The sequence below is a fragment of the Sarcophilus harrisii genome, chromosome 1 (genome assembly GCF_902635505.1).
Source record: "Sarcophilus harrisii chromosome 1, mSarHar1.11, whole genome shotgun sequence".
NCBI classification, from domain to species: Eukaryota; Metazoa; Chordata; class Mammalia; order Dasyuromorphia; family Dasyuridae; genus Sarcophilus; species Sarcophilus harrisii.
The window spans coordinates 5,452,506-5,471,782 of NC_045426.1; the positions used below are offsets into that span (position 1 = coordinate 5,452,506).

General features: G+C 44.3%; 1 protein-coding gene across 1 annotated transcript in view; it reads left to right on the forward strand.

Annotated features, from left to right (window-relative positions):
• GLI3 (GLI family zinc finger 3) overlaps positions 1–19,277 on the forward strand; it is a 247,667-nt gene that overhangs the window by 193,273 nt on the left and 35,117 nt on the right. Inside the window, exons 8-10 of the mRNA XM_003762657.2 lie at positions 2,505–2,718; positions 3,767–3,883; positions 5,531–5,671. Of these exons, the coding sequence (XP_003762705.2) occupies positions 2,505–2,718; positions 3,767–3,883; positions 5,531–5,671 (472 nt within the window). The remainder of the gene's footprint in view (positions 1–2,504; positions 2,719–3,766; positions 3,884–5,530; positions 5,672–19,277) is intronic.

Here is a 19,277-nt window from a genome sequence, read left to right on the forward strand (position 1 = left end):
TCTTGGTGAAAATTTCCAGGATTGAGGTAGGGAACTCCTGGGCATGGGAAGGGTTATTTCTTTTTATGATTTAGCCTTCCCCAAATGGTGGAGGGATTGGGTTTTTTTATAAACCCTCATTAATATGGTTTTGAAAAAATTTTCTGTTGTTTTTTCTTTTTTTTTTCTTTCCCTTTTTTTTAATTTTTTCCTTTTTTTCTTTTCTTTCCTTCTTTCTTTTCCTTTCCTTTTCTTTTTTCTTCTTTCTTTCTTTTCTTTTCTTTTCTTTTTCTTTCCTTTCTTTTTTTTTCTTTTTCTTTTTCTTTTCTTTCTTTTCTTTTTTTTTTCTTTTCTTTCTTTTCTTTCTTTTTCTTTCTTCTTTTCCTTCTTCCTCCTCCCTCTCTCCTTTTCTTCCTCCTTTGTCGCTTTTGCTCAGTGTCTTTCTCTTTCCCCCATCTTCTCTATTGAGCTCACAGTGCTATTTTATTCTGAAAGCTGACTGTGACAGACGGCACGTTTTCCCCACGTCCACACTGCGCCTCCATCGCATTTTGTTGGAAATCTGGCCCCCAGGTTGCTGGTCAGGCCCTTGTCCCTCCTGGGAGGAGATGCGCCCACATTCTCCCCACTCTCCATCCAGAGACGGAGGCCCTTGTGGCCGGGTTCCCTCCTGCCCGCTCCCGCGGGTGACATTGTAATTGCTTGGGATGGGGGTGAGAGGGCTCGGCTCGGTGTTTACTTTTTTGTTTGTTTGTTTTTTAATGAACAGAATAAGGTAGTTACACTTAGTAATGCTCGCTCACAGAAAGGACAGGGGGTGTTAAATCATTGTGTTCTTTGATGAATGGCTCGCACACTGAAGAATAAATTGGACAAACTGGCACAGTGCTCAGTGAACATGAAATCAGCTATTAGGGGAAAGCTGGGGAACAAATTCGGAGGCTGATATGCATCTTTTGATTAATGTCCTATCAATCATCCATAGTGGCTCCCTTCACCAAGTCTCGCGGTAATCATTCATGGTTGCTTACAGAAACACTGGCAGTAACTCTGGCCCGACAATAACGGAATATTATTACTGATTTCCCCCTAACTCTTACCGGGAACAAGGACTGTTTTCACCACATTTCTGCCTCCCTTTATTAAAGAAATACAATACAAAATGAAAAGAGAGATCCTCATAGACTAGTCAAATTCTCTGAGGGTATTCTTAATGATATTCAGGCCTAAATTGGTAGCCTTTTGTAATGCCGGGCTCTCTCGCTGAATAATAGTAATATAATCACGTCGGAGCCGTCTTTCTAGGGATTGTGGTCCAGTGGCAGAATGTACAGTCCCATTAATGGACAGAGAATACCTTTTGAATGGTTACTTCAAGTGGTTGAAATGGTTGGAGTTTTTTAATTGTAATATTATCAGTTAATGTGCTTAACGGCGAGAGTAATTAATGTCCCAGACTTGAAATTTGCATGAAATCTACCTTTGACATTAGGAGAAACCTTGATTCTTGCTCGGTATTATACATGGGATAGAAAAAAGAATGTTTTAATTTGCAAGGCCATTTTAACTCATTGTAAGGAAGAGAGACCCATGAATGCAATTATGTCATTTTTTCATGCAATTTGAAGCCACTGGTGCAAAGCTATGGGAGTGTTTCCTAGTTTTCTAAGCGGATTTCCCTCAGAACGATTCCTTTTTGAAGTCGGGCACAAAGAGCGGTTTGGCGTTCCATACCCGGGGCAGTCCGGAGCACGATTTTCCTGGTCCTCCACTGGAGGCTGGGGAAGCCTGGCAGGGAAGGGGTCGTAATGAAGTGATGACAGGTATTAGCATGCATAATGGGCATTAATAGACACTTAATGCCGTTTAACTGCAAGAAGGAGATGTGTTTCCCATTGGGATATTTCTGCATCGAAGCCCATTGATCACCAATTTCTAAGGGGAGAGGTTAATCCATCAGCTTTCCGGAGCGGACGCCCTGATGGAAATTCTGGAGGTGACATTCTGGATGAACCGAGCCTTCCGTCTTAACAAACAAATGAGTGATATGACAAGCTTGGTGTTCAAAACACATTCAGCCAATTGATTTTCTCTCCTCTTGTAATAAGATCTAGAGACATATGAAAGAGTGTAGCCCGAGCCGTGATGAAAGGAATTGCTTCATCCACGAGAGTCTGTAGAGCTTCGTACCGCGAAAAGTACTTCCTATAAAGCATGTCGTCACCCGTCCCCTTTTTATATAAAGTTTGTTATTGCAATAAATAGCTGTTATTGAACTCCTCGTCTTTTATTTTGGTTTTGCAGAGACTTCTTTAGGCTAGTGTGCGCACGAGTGCGTACTCGAGGTGGGAGGGGTCCTGGCTCCTGGGGGACGAGACGATGGGCCGGGGTCTGGACTCCTTGGGGCCTTGGGCCTGTGGCATGGGGCAGGGGACAGGAAGAAGCCCCCCCGCCAGACGCCGTCCTTGGGAATCCAACCAAAGTAACGGTCTGTCTTCTCTGTTGTTTGCTTTCTCCCGCCGCAGTCCTGCTCTGAGTTTCACATACCCTCCCACCCCGGTCTCCTTCCAGCACATGCATCAGCAGATTTTAAGTCGGCAGCAGAGCTTAGGATCTTTTGGACACAGTCCTCCACTCATCCACCCGGCCCCGACCTTTCCGACCCAGAGACCCATTCCTGGCATCCCGAGCGTCCTGAACCCAGTTCAAGTGAGCTCGGGTCTGTCGGAGGCCACACAGGTGAGAGCGGGAGAGAGAGCTGAGAACCTTTCAGGAAAACCATGAGAGTAGCTGATAGAACAGCCCACTGTCTTAGCCCACTGTCATTGGCTCCTTCCCAGGTGGGTGGGTGCCATGGCTCAGAGAAGACTATACTTGGAGTCTGAAGTTTCTGAGTTCAAATCCTGCCTCAGATGCTTAATGGCCGGCAGCCTCAGGTTCTGCATCTGGATAACAGGGATGAAAATGGTATCTACCTAACCCTAATGAAATAGTATTTGTAAAGTGCTAGAGAAAGGCTACCATTATTTAATGCTAGATATCACTTTTCTTAATAATTTCCTTATTAATTCCTTAATAGATTTAAGGAATGATTTCCTTATAATTTCAAGCAACATCCTCCTGACTAATAGAGCCTAGAATCAATTGTAGCTTTTTCCAACAAAGCCTAACTCCTGAATAATACAACCTAGTGGAGAGTGTGTTAACAGAGGCCAGTGGAAAGTCATGCGGCGCATCCCCCCCCCCCCCAGCCTGAAATCCTAATAGAAGATCAGGAATTGGGAGACCCCATTATCCTCCATCTCCTTCCGCTTCCTAGGAGGACACTTTCCAAGTTCTTAAGCAATGGGCTGACAAAGGCAGTAGGGAAGAGGTTCTATAGTGGGCTGCTCTTTTCATCACGGAACCACTAATATGACGTAAATGATGGTAGCCTTTCCATCAATCTGCTCTGGCCAGGGAGATTTCTTCATGATGTTGTGCTTTCTCCATTTGGGCTTGTTCTGTGTGAAAGCTGTTAAAACTTGGAGTCCAAATGCCATTTTCATTGGAGTGAGACTGATTTATTCCTATGAATGGAAAGATAGGGCGTCCTTTTTTCACTCTATTCTGATCCAACTGAAAGAACATCTCATTCAACCCCTTGCAACAGGTTGCTGAGCTTTTCCCCCAAGTAAGGTTGTTCTTCAAGCCGAGCAAAGCTGTTTAAATAGAACTGTGTGCCTGGGTATGGGACTGTACATTGATCAAGGATTTATTTTTGTTTTTGGACCGGAAACACGAGCAGCAAAACAAGCCCACGAGTGAGTCTGCGGTGAGCAGTACGGGGGATCCGATGCATAATAAACGATCCAAGATCAAAGCCGATGAAGATCTGCCCAGTCCGGGAGCGGGAAGTCTGCAGGTACGTTGTCACCCAGCCTCTTGTTACCCAAAGCCAAATAGCACTGACTCACTGAATTCCCATTTCTGTGTGTCCTGAGGACAGAGCCCTGACTTTAATACAAGAACAACAAAGGGTAGTTGTAGGTAACAGAGTGAGCTAGCAGCAAACACCAGACAGAGAGGAGACAGGGCTTGGGCATCTACAATCCACCAAATGGATGGATAGACCCCAGGCTCTATGGCTGAGGCTGCCATGATCGTCCTCATCCATAACGACCTGGACTGAAGTTTTAGCTTGGCTTTTTCTCTTTTCCCAAGTTGATCTAACCCCCAGAGTCGAAAGTACAGTTGGGGGCTAACCCGGCCATAGCAGAACATATATAGCAGCTGCCATTGCCCAGGGGCCCATACAAGTCCTAGACCCAGTTGATCAGCCTGCCACAGTAAGCTGGAAATGGCCAAGACGCAGCAACATGTTTAGGTCAAACTTAGTCTTGGGCTTGCTTGCTTAGAATTCCAATGTGGAAACAGCCCCAGGGGTGTGAATTAGGCCCATCTACAGCCAGGACTTGGCCTTTGGGCTCCGACTCAGTTTTCTAGGGAACTTTGATGAGTTTTTGGTTCAGATTTGAGGGAATAGGTTTTGAAGCTATTTCTAGACTTGCAGCCTGGCCTCCGTGGCTCCCTAAGGAGGGACCCTCCCATCCCAGAATGTGAAGCTTGTGCCATTTCCACGGAGATGGTTGTGGGTGGGCGTGGGGGGAGGCTGATCAGGGATGCTGGCAACCGTCCAGACATGTTCCCCTGCTTGACCTTTGGCAGTATGACCACGGAACATTGATGTTGGACTAGGGAGGGCAATATTCATTTGAATCATTTATTTAAAATGCCTAGTGCCTTCCCTATCACGAAGTGGGAAACCTCTTGCAATGGTCTATTAAACAGGATCTGAGGAGCATAGCAAAAGAATTCAAGAGGTTCTGGGGGGGTCTCACTCCCTCATTTTATGTATGAAGGAACTGACCCTGAGATAGGCTAATGACTTGTTCAAGGTCTGCTAAATGTCTGAAGCACGATTTGAAATCAGGACCTTTACTAAAAAGTCTGAGAAAACTAGAGGAACATTTCCAAGGATGTGAAGGCCACCAGCCAGGCAGGGGAGCAGATGTCAAAGAAGTTGATAAATCATGGAATACAGTAATTCTACAAGTGTTAAGTATCTTTGGTGTCTAAGGCAGGCAGGAGGACGTGGGGAAAGTTACTGCAAGTAGAGTCTAAGAGTTCAGATCCTGATTCAGGGAGTAAGCTAATATCCCTCTGTGTGCCTCAGTTTCTTCATCTGTAAAATATGGAGAATAAACTAGGTGATTTCTAGTATTATTTTTTTCAAATTGATAACCTATGAAACAATAAATAAGCTTCGAAAGATACGTAGACGCATGAGAAACAGCCCCTGCCCTCACAGAATATTTGCAGATGTGGAGTCTGAGGCTGAGGGGGGCTCAGGATCACCCAGGATATCAGAAATCCCGTGGACTTGGTTTGGCGCACCCAAACTTTCTCTTCCCCCACCTCAGGGGTCCATGATGCCCTTGTCCTATTAGCCTCCCCCCCAAGGCCTCCTTGTCTGACCCTGGCTCCTCTTTTGTCCACCTCTGCCTTTCAGGAGCAGCCCGAAGGAATGACCCTGGTCAAGGAGGAAGGGGACAAGGATGAAAATAAGCAGGAGCCCGAAGTGGTCTACGAGACAAATTGTCACTGGGAGGGCTGTGCCAGGGAGTTTGACACCCAGGAGCAGCTCGTGCATGTAAGTTAATGGTATTCCGGAGGGGGCTTCCGAGCGGCGTGACCTCCTCCCGGGAGGGCAGCGGCACTGACCCCGGGCTGAGCCGGGTCCCTCGGGTGGCAGCGTTACGAGGCAGACAGGGCTTTATGAGTTTCTGAGAAGAAAGAGAACTCGGAGCCGCAGTTCCTGACCTGTTCAGTCAACTAAAGCTTACTGGGAAATTCAATAAAGCCTTCCACAGAGACTATAATGGCTCTGATCGTAGAAGGCCGAGAACACTATTTGGAGCTTCAGACTTTGATGGTTATTGAGTGATAGTAAGCCGGACATGAATTATGATTAACCTCTGAATCAAGCGGCATTTCCTCCCCCTCCCACCCAGACCCCATGGCAGGAGTGGAGGGGAGATAGCTCTGCGGTCCATTGTCCTCCCACCCCCCAGCCCTCTCCCTGGGGGTCCCGGCCAGAGAGTGGCCCTCCCTGTCCAGGGCCGGAGGCCCTTGAGTTCCTTTTATTGAATTAGGCATTTGCTGCCCTGCTCAGGCTGGGATGGAGAAGGTGGCTGAGGGCGTGTTTCGTTCCTTGGTAATGTTGGAGTTGGAAAGGATCTTGGAAGCCAAACCCCTCATTTTATAGATGAGAGAACAGGGGCTTGGGGTCCTCTGAGATCCCCAGAGAGTTACTGACGGAGTTAGGGCCTCATACTCTAAACTCACACGTTTCCCACATTCCCCTCCAACATCTCTGAGGAAGGCAGCAAAGGGGTGAGGTTGGAGCCGCGTAGCAGAATTTTTCACATCTTTTTCCACATCTGTTTTAACCAGAGCGGGGGAGATGGGGGAAGAAGGGGAGAAAGTGAACAGAAATGCGACTAAGGCCATTGAGATCACTGTCAATTGGGGTAATCAGGAATAAAAGGCTCTTGCAGCTCAGCAGGCGTCATGGGCCAGGGACTGGTGTAAAGTCCGGTGTCCAAGTGCCTGGGTTTTAAGATGCTCTTAACGTGATGGCCGTTTTGTAGGCCCGGCTGGCCTGAGGGTGACCGTCTCTCCTCCCTCCTCGCAGGCTCGGGAATGCAGGCACGCGGGTGAACACGTGCCCTTTGGTTTCCTTTCTTAGCCAATCCAGATGTTTGGGGAATTATATCGAATCATAAAAACCCTTTGAGTTTCTAACTTTAATGTAGTATGGACAGAATCCTGAGTATGAGCCAACATTTTCTAGGACTCTGCTGGGTCTACTGGGCCAACATATACTTGCTGTCTGAGATTCAGCCCCTGCGTGCCGTCCCCAAGGACATTCGGTTTTTTAAAATCAGAGCCCATCACCTTCTTTATTCAGAAGCCCCTTTTCATCACATCAGTTGTAAAATAAGGATGCAGAACGCTTGGGTACTTTGTGGTAGACTGCTGGGCTTGGTCCAGGAGAAAGTCGATTCGGGTTAAGAAACATTAAGTACCTACTATGGGCCAGACATTGGGAAAGCTAAAAAGTCCTATTTTTAAGAGTAATGTCTATCTCAATAATTTCCATCAATTCAGACCCAGTTTTTTCAATTTGCCCATAGCAAATACTTAATGTTTTTTAAACTGAATTGATGCAGAATGTTGAGATGGACATTAATTTCCATCAATTCAGACCCAGTGTCTGGCCCATAGTAGGTACTTAATATTTTTTTAAACTGAATTGATGGAAAATGTTGAGATAGACAATCCTCTTAAAAATAGGACTTTTTAGCTTTCTCAGTGTCTGCCCATAGTAGGTACTTAATGTTTTTTTTTTTTTTAACTGAATTAATGGAAAATGTTGAGATAGACATTTCTCTTAAAAATAGGACTTTTTTTTGGCTTTCCCAGTGTCTGGCCCATAGTAGGTGCTTAATGGTTTTTTTTTTAACTGAATTAATGGAAAATGTTGAGATAGACATTTCTCTTAAAAATAGGATTTTTTTGGCTTTCCCAGTGTCTGGCCCATAGTAGGTACTTAATGGTTTTTAAACTGAATTAATGGGAAATGTTGAGATAAAATGCTGGCACATAATAGGTCTACCAAATGCATGTTAAATCAAATTAAATCCAAGATCAGAAAGCTGTTGCCCATCTGAAGCTGATGCCATTTCCCTGTAACCATGGATCTAAGGGATGGAGAGCTTCCTCCCCGGAGGGCTGCCGGTTACTTGGTGGTAATAAATGTCAGCCTCCGCTCCTCAGAGGGAGCTGCCTGGCTGAGCATCCTACCTCCCAGGAGGCAGTGCCTTGGACTCCTTCAGTTGGGATGCTCTGAGAGATGGTGCTTTCCGTTATGTGAGGATGCTGGTTCACATGAGTGTCTAGATATGGTCATTGGCTCCAGATGTAATCCCTGGGCTTAGAATCACAGGCCTGGGATCTAGAACCCGTTGGTTCAGTCAGGGCCAAGCATCTCCTTTTGTGGAGGAGTAAACTGATGTCCGGCCCCCCTTTCAGAAGAAAAGGTCCTTTAGAAAATGGTCTGGACAGCCGGAGGGACCTTTTCTTCCCCACAAGCCAGTGAAAATTAGCAGTTGGCATAAGATGAAGCTGCTCCGGCTCTCATCTGATGGTGTGAGTCATTTCATGAAAATGCCTACCAGCAGCATCATCTTTCCACTAAAATGTTTGCTTGGATCCAAGAGAACGAGGCTTGGTTAACCTCTGGAGATAGGAATTGAACCCAATTCCTGGGACTGAAAAACCAGATTTTTTTCTACTGCACAAGGAGCTCACGAGTCCTGAGCTCTGTCCTCCACCTTTGTGACCTTGGACAAGTCACAGCCCCAAATCTGGACTATTCCCTCTTCTCTAGTATGAAAACTATGGGTTATATGACAATTGTGACCCTGACCAAGTCCTTTATCTTAGCTGGAGTCCAGTTTCCACCAGCTGTTAAAAAATGGAGCCTTAGTGGTCCTTTCTATCTCTAGACTATTTATTTTCAATTCCTCCCAATTTAATTCAACAAGATTGTCTTAAGTGCCTCTTATATGCAACGGGGGCTTAAATCTGGGAGCTTCCTGATCTGTGATTTTATTGGGGACATTTCCGGTGTGGAAGCTCCCTTCACCAATACAGGTTGTCAGTTTCTTGGCACCTGTAATTTTAAAGAGTTACATAGAACAGCGAGATGTTAAGCTTGCTTGGGGTCCTTCATCGCTCCAGAGCCCCCTCTGTCCACCATGAAATATCGCCTTTCAATGGCAGGACCCGAGAACCCAAGTCTCCTGGCCCCGTCCTTCCAAGAGCCAAAATTCTGATAGAATTGAATGAGCTCAATGAGGTTCATTGTCCGAAGCTTCCCAGAGTCTCGGCTCCCATTCTCCTTTCTGAGATGTTTTCTTCCTGCTGCAGCAAAGTGGATTAGAAGGCCTGATATGTGGGCTCGCTGCAGGTTAATTTTCTTTTCCTTGACATTTCCTATAGAAGTGACATATAACTTATGTGAATTCATTTAATCCAAGTGGAAAAAAAAATAAAGTGTAGAAGGGACTTTAAAAAAAATGGCTTCAGGGAAACAAGAAACTACTTTGATTGTCGTAACTTTCTTCAAAGAAAGAAGAGTTTTCTTGAATCCGGTGAATTTTCCCGACACAGACAGCCTAGAGTCGAGGTGTTAAAGCATTCCAATGCCACTCGGCCTTATTTATAGCCCGACCTGTGCTCTTCCCCCCTCTTACAGTTAATAGAAAGATTCATGAGTCTCCATGGCTGTCTATCTAGTGTCTGACAGTCCCGACCCGGCTGCTAAAGCAAGTCACTATCTATAATTGATATCCTTCCCTGGAATAGGGTGCTGGCTGCGACTGAAGGGCTTTGCTGAAAGCTCTAAATGGTGACATGTTCTCCCCTCGTTCTGGCTCAGCCACTGAATTCCAGGGCAATTTGAACTTGGTGCAGGAGGGAGACATGTGTTTCCCATTAGCAAGTCACCAAGTGGAAGAGCAAAATTAGGAAACGGGATGAATTTGCCTGCCAGGTAGCTGCATTTCCAGTACAATGCGCTGCATGTACTCTTGAAAAGATTACTAGGGCCCATTACTGTCAGAACAGATGGGCTAAATATGGTTTTTTCTTCCCCCTCGATTTGTCTCCTACTTCTCCCCTCCCTTCCTGGCTGTGTGTTTACTGGAGACTCTCTGCTTGCTCCTGGGGTCTTTATCGTGGAGATGGTTAATTAATTTCTCAGCACAGCGAGATATCATAATTGGGCTTAGCCCAACTTCAGTTGCTATTACATGCAGCGTCACAAATTTACTTCCGAGACGGAGAGCCAGGAGATGGGTCTGTTTTCTTTAATCAGCATTTTGGGGCAGCGGCGTCTTCCCGGGGATCAGTTAAGCTGGAAGGGAACATAACAGGTAACGAAAGGGGGAGATGAGATCAGGGCTGATGTGAGCCGCTGTCCCAGAATGGGGTTCCCTGGGAAGGGCCCCAAATCTGGAGTCAGGATGCTGATCCACGTGATTCTACTCCTGTGGCAGCTTGACTGGGGGTAACATTGCTCTGGGATCCTTTGCTCATCCTGAACATGAAGGCTGAGGGCAAAGGCATTCGCTTGCCACCATCCTGTGAAAAGGACATTTGGGTGTTTGAAAAGATGGTCGAACAGCCTTGATTCTGTCTGGCCCCAGAGGACAGGAACATGAGCAAGGGAGAAGTAAAGTTGCCAATTGGGGCTTAAAAAGTGCCTGGTGATTAGCATTGTTAAAGCCAACTGGCTCATCAAACAGGAACTAGGAGACCCCTCTTCAAGTGTCGTAAGGTAGATTTCTCTCTGTGAAGGCTGGAATCTCTGGCTCTGTGGGCACTTTTAACTCCTTAATCCTGAGATTCATTCTTCCCTGAGCCTCAGTTGCTTCATCTGTAAAATGGAGATACTTATGCTCTTTATTCAATTAGTCAATAAACACTTATCAAGCATCAACTGTGCTGGGCACTGGGATAAACTCTTGGGACACAAATACAAATAAAAACCAAGTCAGTCTGTGCCCACAAGGAACTTATGGTCTCTTGGGGGAAGACACATTGAGAAGGAAGCTGAGAAGAGGAGGAGGAGGAAGAAAGGGGGAGCAAAGAATGGAGGTACCCAGTGCAGGAGCATGATGGAAATGTCCTAGGAAATCCCAAACAGTGCAGCTGGTGCTAAATGGGGCATTTATCAAGTTCTTAATTATTGTGTAAAAACAATAGGAATAAAATAGCCCTTGCCCCAAAGGACCAGAAATACAACATATTCACCAACTTTCCAAAGTTGTAAGCTTCCTAGTGTAATGGATAATGAATCTTTCTGGAAGCAGGGAAAATCCAGAAAGCCATCCTGGCTATGGGGCCTTAACCTTTCAGTGAACTAAGCATCTCTAAGGTCAGGAAATGCAGAAAAGGTGCTGGCCTCCATTGGTAGAAGGAAGGAGTCCAGTCCCTGTTTGCAGCCCTATCTGAAAGAGCACAAAATAAGTTAAAAAATGAGAGAGGTGGTGAACCTGGCTCAGGGATTCCACAGAACAGAAATGAGGAAGAAGAGCCTTGTGCAACATCTGAAAAGCACTTTGGAAAATTGTAAGCACCATATAAATATTTGTGGTTTAATTTGATTGGCAAACATTATCTATATATATATATATATTTTTTTTTTTAAATTGACGTGTTGGGGTGAAAGGCTAGAAGGATGGCAAAAGCTATTCATTCATTCAATCCTTGACATTCTTAAGGTCACAGGGACCTTCCCCAAGGTTTTTAAAGGTCACAATCTTCTCACTAAGTCAGCAGTGAAAAGCCAGGAGACAGTGGCTCAGATTGTGTTTACTTTTCCTTCTAATTTATAATACCCTGCTATTACTTTCTGTGAAGTATATTATCCAAATGCAAGAGGAATGAATTTGGAGGCATTTTAAAAAATCTCTAAATGGTTTTCTAAAAACATTCTGACTTTTTGAAAGGCAGCTCACAATCCAGTAAGGAGCGTATTTTCTCTTGGAGAGATTTCCCCCATCTGTTTCCCTCTTCCATATTTATACTTTGCTGGGGGTAAATGACACCTGTTGTTTATTTTCCATTGGAGGCAGTTGGGTGTCTACACTGGTTAGGCATTTGGGTGTCTACACTGGTTTAGTCACTCATTGTTGAAATTTGTGTGTATCAACTGAAGCTGACATTAGGGAGCAGATGTCATTGGGACTTTAAAAAGGGACAAGTGTGATCGCACATATGGAGTGGTTATCTTTATCATCAGGCAGATACTTCCCCAGGCAACTTTTACCCTCGAGAGGTGGGTCAGGGGGGAGCAGGCATGGAGAATTCCCATCCCTCTCCAGCCCCTTCCCCTTCTTCCTTTACCAGCACTCTGTCCAGTGACCACACTAACCTACTCTGAGGAAGCGTCCTTAAGAAAATGTGCAGTGATTGCTGGCCCTTCTTCCAGAGACTTTAGAAAAGAGGTGTTTTCCCCAAACAGGCGAGGAGGTTCTCCCCGCAAGGCCCAGTTATGGCAGGGGAGAATGGGTATCTGAGGATGCCAAGGAAAGGAAAGTCCTTTAGGAGCTATTTTCACCAGATGATGCGAAAGGAGAGAGTATCTATGGCTCCATGAGAGTCTGGGGGAGCATTTAAAGGAAAGGAGCTGCCATTTCTGCCTCTTTAAGGGCACAGTTGCCCATCTCCATGACGACTGCTAGTGCCAAGTTTAATGTGATAATAGAAACTCCCAGTTCTAGTGGAATTTAGGGTTTTCAGGGCACTTTGCTTGGCAACCCCACAAGGTCGTAATTCTAGGACCATTGATTTAAGCCTCCTAAGCCAACCTAATTTTGCAGATGTGGACCTGAAGTCCAGGTAGATGAAATCATTCTCCCGAGGTCACAAGGATAATAAGCAGCAGGGCTGGGATATGAATGCAGATCCTCTGAGTCTAAAAGCAGTCCTTTTTCTACTGCCTCATTCTGGGAAGCACATGTATTAATACCCCCATTTTAGAGATGAAGAAACTGAGTCTCTGAGAATTTGCAACTTGCCTATGACTCAATCCAGCCTAGCAAATATTAAGTGTTTTCTATGTGCAAGACAGTCTGTAAGGCACCAGAGATGAAAATATAAAAAGGGATAGTCAGAATAGGAAGCAGCCTACTCTTGTATGCACCACCAGGAATTTTATAAAAATAAATGGGAAGTGGGCAGCTAAATAGCACAATAGGTAAAGCACTGACTCTGGAGTCAGGAGGACCTGTGTTCAAAGCTAGCCTCAGTCTCTTAATATTGTGTGACCTAGGCAAGTCACTTAACCCCAATTGCCTCATCAAATAAATAAATGAATAAATAAATAAATAAAAAGGATATTATTTTTATTCATCAAACAGAAGTAGCCCAACCATGATTATTTTTCTTTTCAATTTTAAACTTAAAATATAAATTACAAAAATAAAACACAAAATTTAGAAATCCTGAACCCACCTGTCATATAGTATATCAGGACGATTGTCGGATAACAATAACAACAATAATAATTGGAAAAAGTGTTTAGCACGGTACCATGGCCAGGACATCAGAGACAGATCTTTCTGGCTTTGAGTCAGCTTCTGTTCTTCAGCTGTGCTGTGTAAGTTCAGAAAGGGAGGGAGCAAACCCTAAGTTCTCTGGGGATCCACAAAGGCTCCTTGGGACATATGGGGGGTGGGGGGTCAGTCTGCTAGCACTTATCTGATCCTGCCTTCCCACCTGAGCCTTGGGGCACCAAGTCCTGTGACTAACCCTTCCCCCTTCCTCTACCCTCACCACCTCTCCCCACTCCCTCATCCCCCACCCCTGCCCCTGGCAGAATGTTCTGAACTTTGCAAGACTCCATCCTTCATCTTTTGACATGTATATCTCTGGAAACTTTGCATCAGCTAGAACACAACATTCTTGTACCAGGGAGCCAAGGGATGGCTGGCAGACTTGGGAATGACTAAGATGTGGATTGTCCAAAGGACTTCCCCTTCCACTGAGCAGAAGGCAGGGAAACAATTGAAGACCGATTAGCATTATTTTCACACCCCTCACCATAAATAAAAATAAATCTACCCAATTGGGGAAGTCTCTGGCAGTTTGAATGAAGAGCAAATTAAGGGTATAATGTGACAGGGCCATGTCTGCTGGTATAGCCAGTGGGACAGAAATCAGATAAGGGGGGACCCCAAACTAGAGGAGTGAGGGAGGATCAGATCACACATTTCCCACCAAGTTCTTTTAGTTCATTTTGACTTTCTAAGTACTTAGGGACACCATGGAGAGAACGCAGGCTATATCCCATGCATCTAACAACCACACTGCAAATTGTACTTTAGGGATATTAAAAAAGTTGGCACTTCAGTCGGGCCTGTAAAAATTGCGTGCTGATCTTTCTCTCTATTTGACCAGACCCACTCGTGTTTTCCTTCCTTAATTTCCTGATGTGCCATTTTCATATCCTCTTAGACAATAGACATCAGGTACTGGCTCATGAGGAATCCTTCAGTGCTACTTCCATTATTACAAGTCAAACTTCTCTGGCAGGTTTTATTTCACTTCATGCCTTTTTGGTGACATGATTCCATTCTAAAAGCTCTCAAGATGATCTGATTTATCTGAACCTTGTGACAAATGTTCTGGAGGATCATTGCTCTCTCTCCCACTTTTTTGGTATCTCATGTTGATAATCTGCTGAAAACCCTCAATCTGCATATGTCATTGTTTTTAAAACCAATGAACTTGTACTTTCATGGAGAATTGACCTTGAGAAGGAAATGGAAAGTTAGTGAAGTGAGATGGTTTCTTGCCTATTTTGGTCTGCTCATTGTAATAGTTTAAATCACTGGCAGTATTTTTAAGAAACAGTGATAAAGTAAATTTAGTTTCCTTTGTCCATTTTCTATTAAGAACATTGCTTTTCAGTAAACTTGGATCTGTTGTCATGATATCCAGTATCTTGTCTTTAGCCTTCTGATTTGGTCTTGGTTTTGAATATTAATCAATCAATAAGTGGGCAATCATTTCCATGATTGTTCTCCTGAAGAGCATTTTCCTATTCATTGATGTCTGGACACTTCTATTATGTGTGATCTTCTAGGATCTCCAGTTCAATACCTTCTAATTTTCTTCTTGGGGACAAATAATTATGACCCCTGGCCTTCTTAGGCTCTCCAACTCTTGGCCTTTTCATTTCTAAGTCCTGATTTATATTTTCAAAGATACCACTTCGTGCCTTTTTCATGGGCCAACTTTTTTCTCCAACTCTTGGCCTTTTCATTTCTAAGTCCTGAATTATATTTTCAAAGATACCACTTAGTGTCTTTTTCATGGGCCAACTTTTTCCTTTAAAACTCTGAGAATTGAGACATATATGTTGACTTTTGGGGGAGAGACTTGTCATTTCTTTGCAGAATTTCTCTGCTTTTTTCTTCCTCAGGCACAGTGATGACACCTCAGCTTCTGCCTCTCTGTGGGGCTGCCTTAGCTTTGGGTCCCTGTTTCATAGCACTTGATGCCATGAAAAATGTCTTCTTCACAACCCAACCCCGGTCCTCAGCAGGAAGGGAAAAGCCACCACTAATTCTGTATCACAGTTGTCCAGATGAGGACCTTGGTCTAGCCCAGAGAGGCTTTTCCTCAATCACATTTTGGAGAGACTTTGTCTTCGCATATGGTCCAATGCTCCCTTCCACTGCCTTGGAATAATGCTTTAGCCAATCTTCCCAGAACCAGACCAGGACCACATGGCTAATGTTCTAAAAGATGCTTACCAAATTCGGCCTTTTCTTAGTGTACTTCAGAATAAACAGGTTTCAGTGGATGATTTCTATCTTTTTTTCAACCTTAAGGCTCAAATTTCAGCAGGAAAGGGATCTGAGCATTATATAATTCAGGTCCCTGCTTTTACAGATGGAAAAAAAATAATCCTACCAATGGCAAGTGTCTTTGTCAAGATCAGTCAGGCCAGAAGTGGCAGTTCTGGGATCCAATCTTCAAATTCCCTAAACTTTCCATTACACCATTCATGCCATTTGGACAATTGTGGATAATTACAGTTACATCAACATCTATAAAGTAATATAGTTTATGATGTCATACCAATCATTCATAACATATTGTTTATTTTGTTTTGTGAGTTATATATCTTATATCTTAAATAATTATATATAATACATTATTATGTATTATTTATTTAAATATATTTAATAATTAATATATAATATTAATGTATTATTATATATTGTACATATATTGTATATTGTAATATCTATCTTTCTATAGCTATAAAAATTTATCTTTTATTTTAATTGGGTCCAAACTTTTAGAGAACTGCCTAAATTCTTCACTTTGCGTCTTAATATTCTCTTGAATATTAATATTAATATTGAATATTCTCTGAACAGTTGTGTCTGAAGAAAAAAAAAACAAAGTATCATTTCTGAATCTCCTTATGCAAAGTATCATGTAGGTTAGTCATGAAGTAGATGTCGACATGACCTCAACATGAGGGGATTTTTCTACTGTCCTCAGTTTCCCCACCAATTTCTTATTTTCCAATGAGTCTCTCCTAGCCAGATTTCCACCCAATCTTTAACAAACCCTTTGCAAATCAATATGGCTGCATGGAAGTAGGAGACGGCTAATATGGGTGTCCTGTCTCACTGCAAAGTGGAGACCTTAGAAGTGTGGGTCTCATGTGGACTCTGCAGACGTCCCTTGCTGGAAGGAAATCGGTGATTCTCTTGATTTCAAGGAGGGGACGATGTGAGCAAATTAATGGAGTATTTGCTGTTTAGGTCTTAGAGCCAAACATACTTAAGGACAGAAAAAGAATTATGAGATCCTCCTCCCACTCTGAAGAAGCGAGCTTATCTTCCAGCAGAAAGACAAGCTAACACATGAAAAACTTCAGAGATAAGACAGGATGTAATTAAAGGTTAAATTATATGGCTCAGGAAATGAATCTTTTTGGAGTCCAGTTGAGGGAGGAAACAATCAGGGCGGGAGTATTTTCAGAATACTTCCTGATGGAGGTGGAAAATGGGAACGTGAAGCATCCGAATTTTGTCGGACAGACATCTATTCAGAGACTCATTGATTTTGGGGAAAAGGCGCACAGAAAGCCGTCTCGTCTTTTCAGCTCCTTTGGTCCTATTTAAAGGACCTCAAAGGAAAAGCTGCTGGGTATGGAGGCAGCAGAGACCTGGATTCCAATTCCACCAACAGAATTTTTTCTTGTATAACCTTAAGACAGAGGACCTGGGAGATAGAGGAATTAATCAAATATTAAAGAAAACTCAAGGAGGGTGTGAACTAAGGGGGAAAGACATGGCCATTTTAGCTTTTAGGAAATAAACGTTTCAGGTGGATGGGGGTGTTAAAGCCTGATTGTAAGGGGTAGGAAGGAAGCGGGGGTGACAGAACATAGAGTCAAACTCTCTAGAAGTGACTGTGAAAGGGAATAAAGATAAAAAAGACGGCAGTTTGGAGAAATAGTAGAGCAGGTAAAAGGACATGAAAATGAAAGGTTTTTCTTTGTTAATTAATAAGAATTTTCTCTCTTGCTCTTAAACACCAAATTTTTAGAATTCTAGAACTGGGATGTGGTGGTCGGTCATCAGTCAGTCAGTCAATAAAGATCTATGAAGTGCCTACTGTGTGCCATGAATAGTGCTAATTTCTGGGGATACAGACAAAAGCCTAGAGGGACTCACAATGGAATAGGAAAGAATGAGAAATAAACATTTATTAAATGTTTACTGTCCGTCAGATGTGCCAAATGCTTTATGAATAGTCTCCCTTTTGATTTGGAGAAGACAACATGTAATCAAACTATACATGTACAATAATATGCGAACAATCAAACGATATACAGAATAAATTTGAGGGATGGCCCTTCTAGTAGCAGGTGGGATTTTAATTGGGATTCAAAGAAAGCCATGATGGAAAGTTCAAGAGGGAGAGCATTTCGGGCATGGAGGAGAGCTTGGGACTATTCCAGGAGGTGAGAATGGAGTAGCTTGCTTGAAGAAGAGAAAAAAAGATCAATATCACGGGATCCCAAAATGCTTGGGGGAGTATGTAAGGTATAAAGAGACCGGAAATGTGTGAGTGTGTATGTGTTGGGGGGAGAGCAGGCAGATTATGAAGGGCTTTGAATACCAAAGAGAAGATTTTATATTTGATCCTGGAGGTGATAGGGAGTCACTGGACTTTATTGAGCTGGCGGAGAGGGGGCTGTGTATGATATGGTCGGGATTGAGCTTTAGGAAGGTTAGGGTTAGAGTTAGAGCGTGAATTTAGGGTTAGAATCGGGAGTCGGGAGTCGAGTTTAGGGTTAGGGTTAGATGGGCTGGAGTGGGGAGAGTTGAGGGAATATCCAGGCATGAGGGGATGAGAGGAGAGAAGGGACGTATGTGAGAGATGATGCAGGGAGGAAATGAACTGATCTTGGCAACAGACTAGATCTGGGGAGAAGTGAGAGATGCTGAGGGCTCCAGAATAACTCCTAGCTTGTGAGCCTGAAGCCCCGGAAGGAGGTGCTGTCCTGGACAGTGATAGGGGAACTGGGATGGAGAATGTTTAGGGTGAAAAAGAACGAGTTCTTTGGATGGCTGAGGTGCAGTCCCCGAGGAAGACCTCAGTGTTGAGAAGAGTTTTATGTTGATCACCTGGACAAATCAGCTCTTTGAACTATGTGAGCAGAGTCTGGGATGACGTTGGAAACCTTACCCAGCTCAGAAATGGGAGCAAAGGAAGATGGAAAGGATGTAAAAGGAAGGCTCAGTGACAAAATAGGGATAATGGAGGGCCAAGGGATGATAATAATCAAGAAGAACTAGAGCACAATAGAGACAATGAAAGCATGGGAAGTCAAAGCAGGAGAACGGAGCATGGAACTCTGGATCAGAGACCTAGAAAAAAGGGGCGAGAGTTTGCTCAGCCTAGGATGGAGAAAGTAGCCAAAGATAGGGCCCTTGTGGTTCCTAATGACGTGTCCCAAAGCATTTAGGACATTTTTCAGCAGAGCAGGCCTGGGAGTGTGGCCAGGGAGGCAGAGAGCCTGATTCGGGCAGATGCTCTAAGCCAAGATGGCCCCAGTGAGCGGATCACCAAGAATGAATCCAAGTCGGGGCACTGGTTCTTGGGCTTCTGACACTCTTTGAAAGGGATGACGGCAAAGCGGCGGAGACTCTGCAAGTGCTAACAGCTGACCGCAGGCAGAGGGGTAAGTGGGGGAGGCCTTTGTGACCACAATTTAGCAAACAAGCCTTGAACGCTTCTCCCTAATGGGCAGACCAAGTCGAACCAGATGTTTTCCATTGACTCAGCCCCGCTTCTTCTGCCGTTGTGACCTCTTTATAAATTCCAAACACAGTGGGAAGGAGGACATCTGTTCCCTTCGCCGCCACGAAACACACCTGATGTTCTCATTCGGAAATGTCTTTGGCGGGGGCATTGGCAGGGGTCCAGCGCGCCCCGTGCCCAGCCTGCAGAGCAGCTGGGTGGGCCCTGGGTCGGAGGGAACGGCTCCCGGGGCTCTCCCGCAGGTAGGTGTGAGGGAGCTCTCCTGCTGTGGTTTCCTGGCCCCCTGGACTGGGATGCTGGAGTTCTTGCAGCAAGATAAGGGAGGG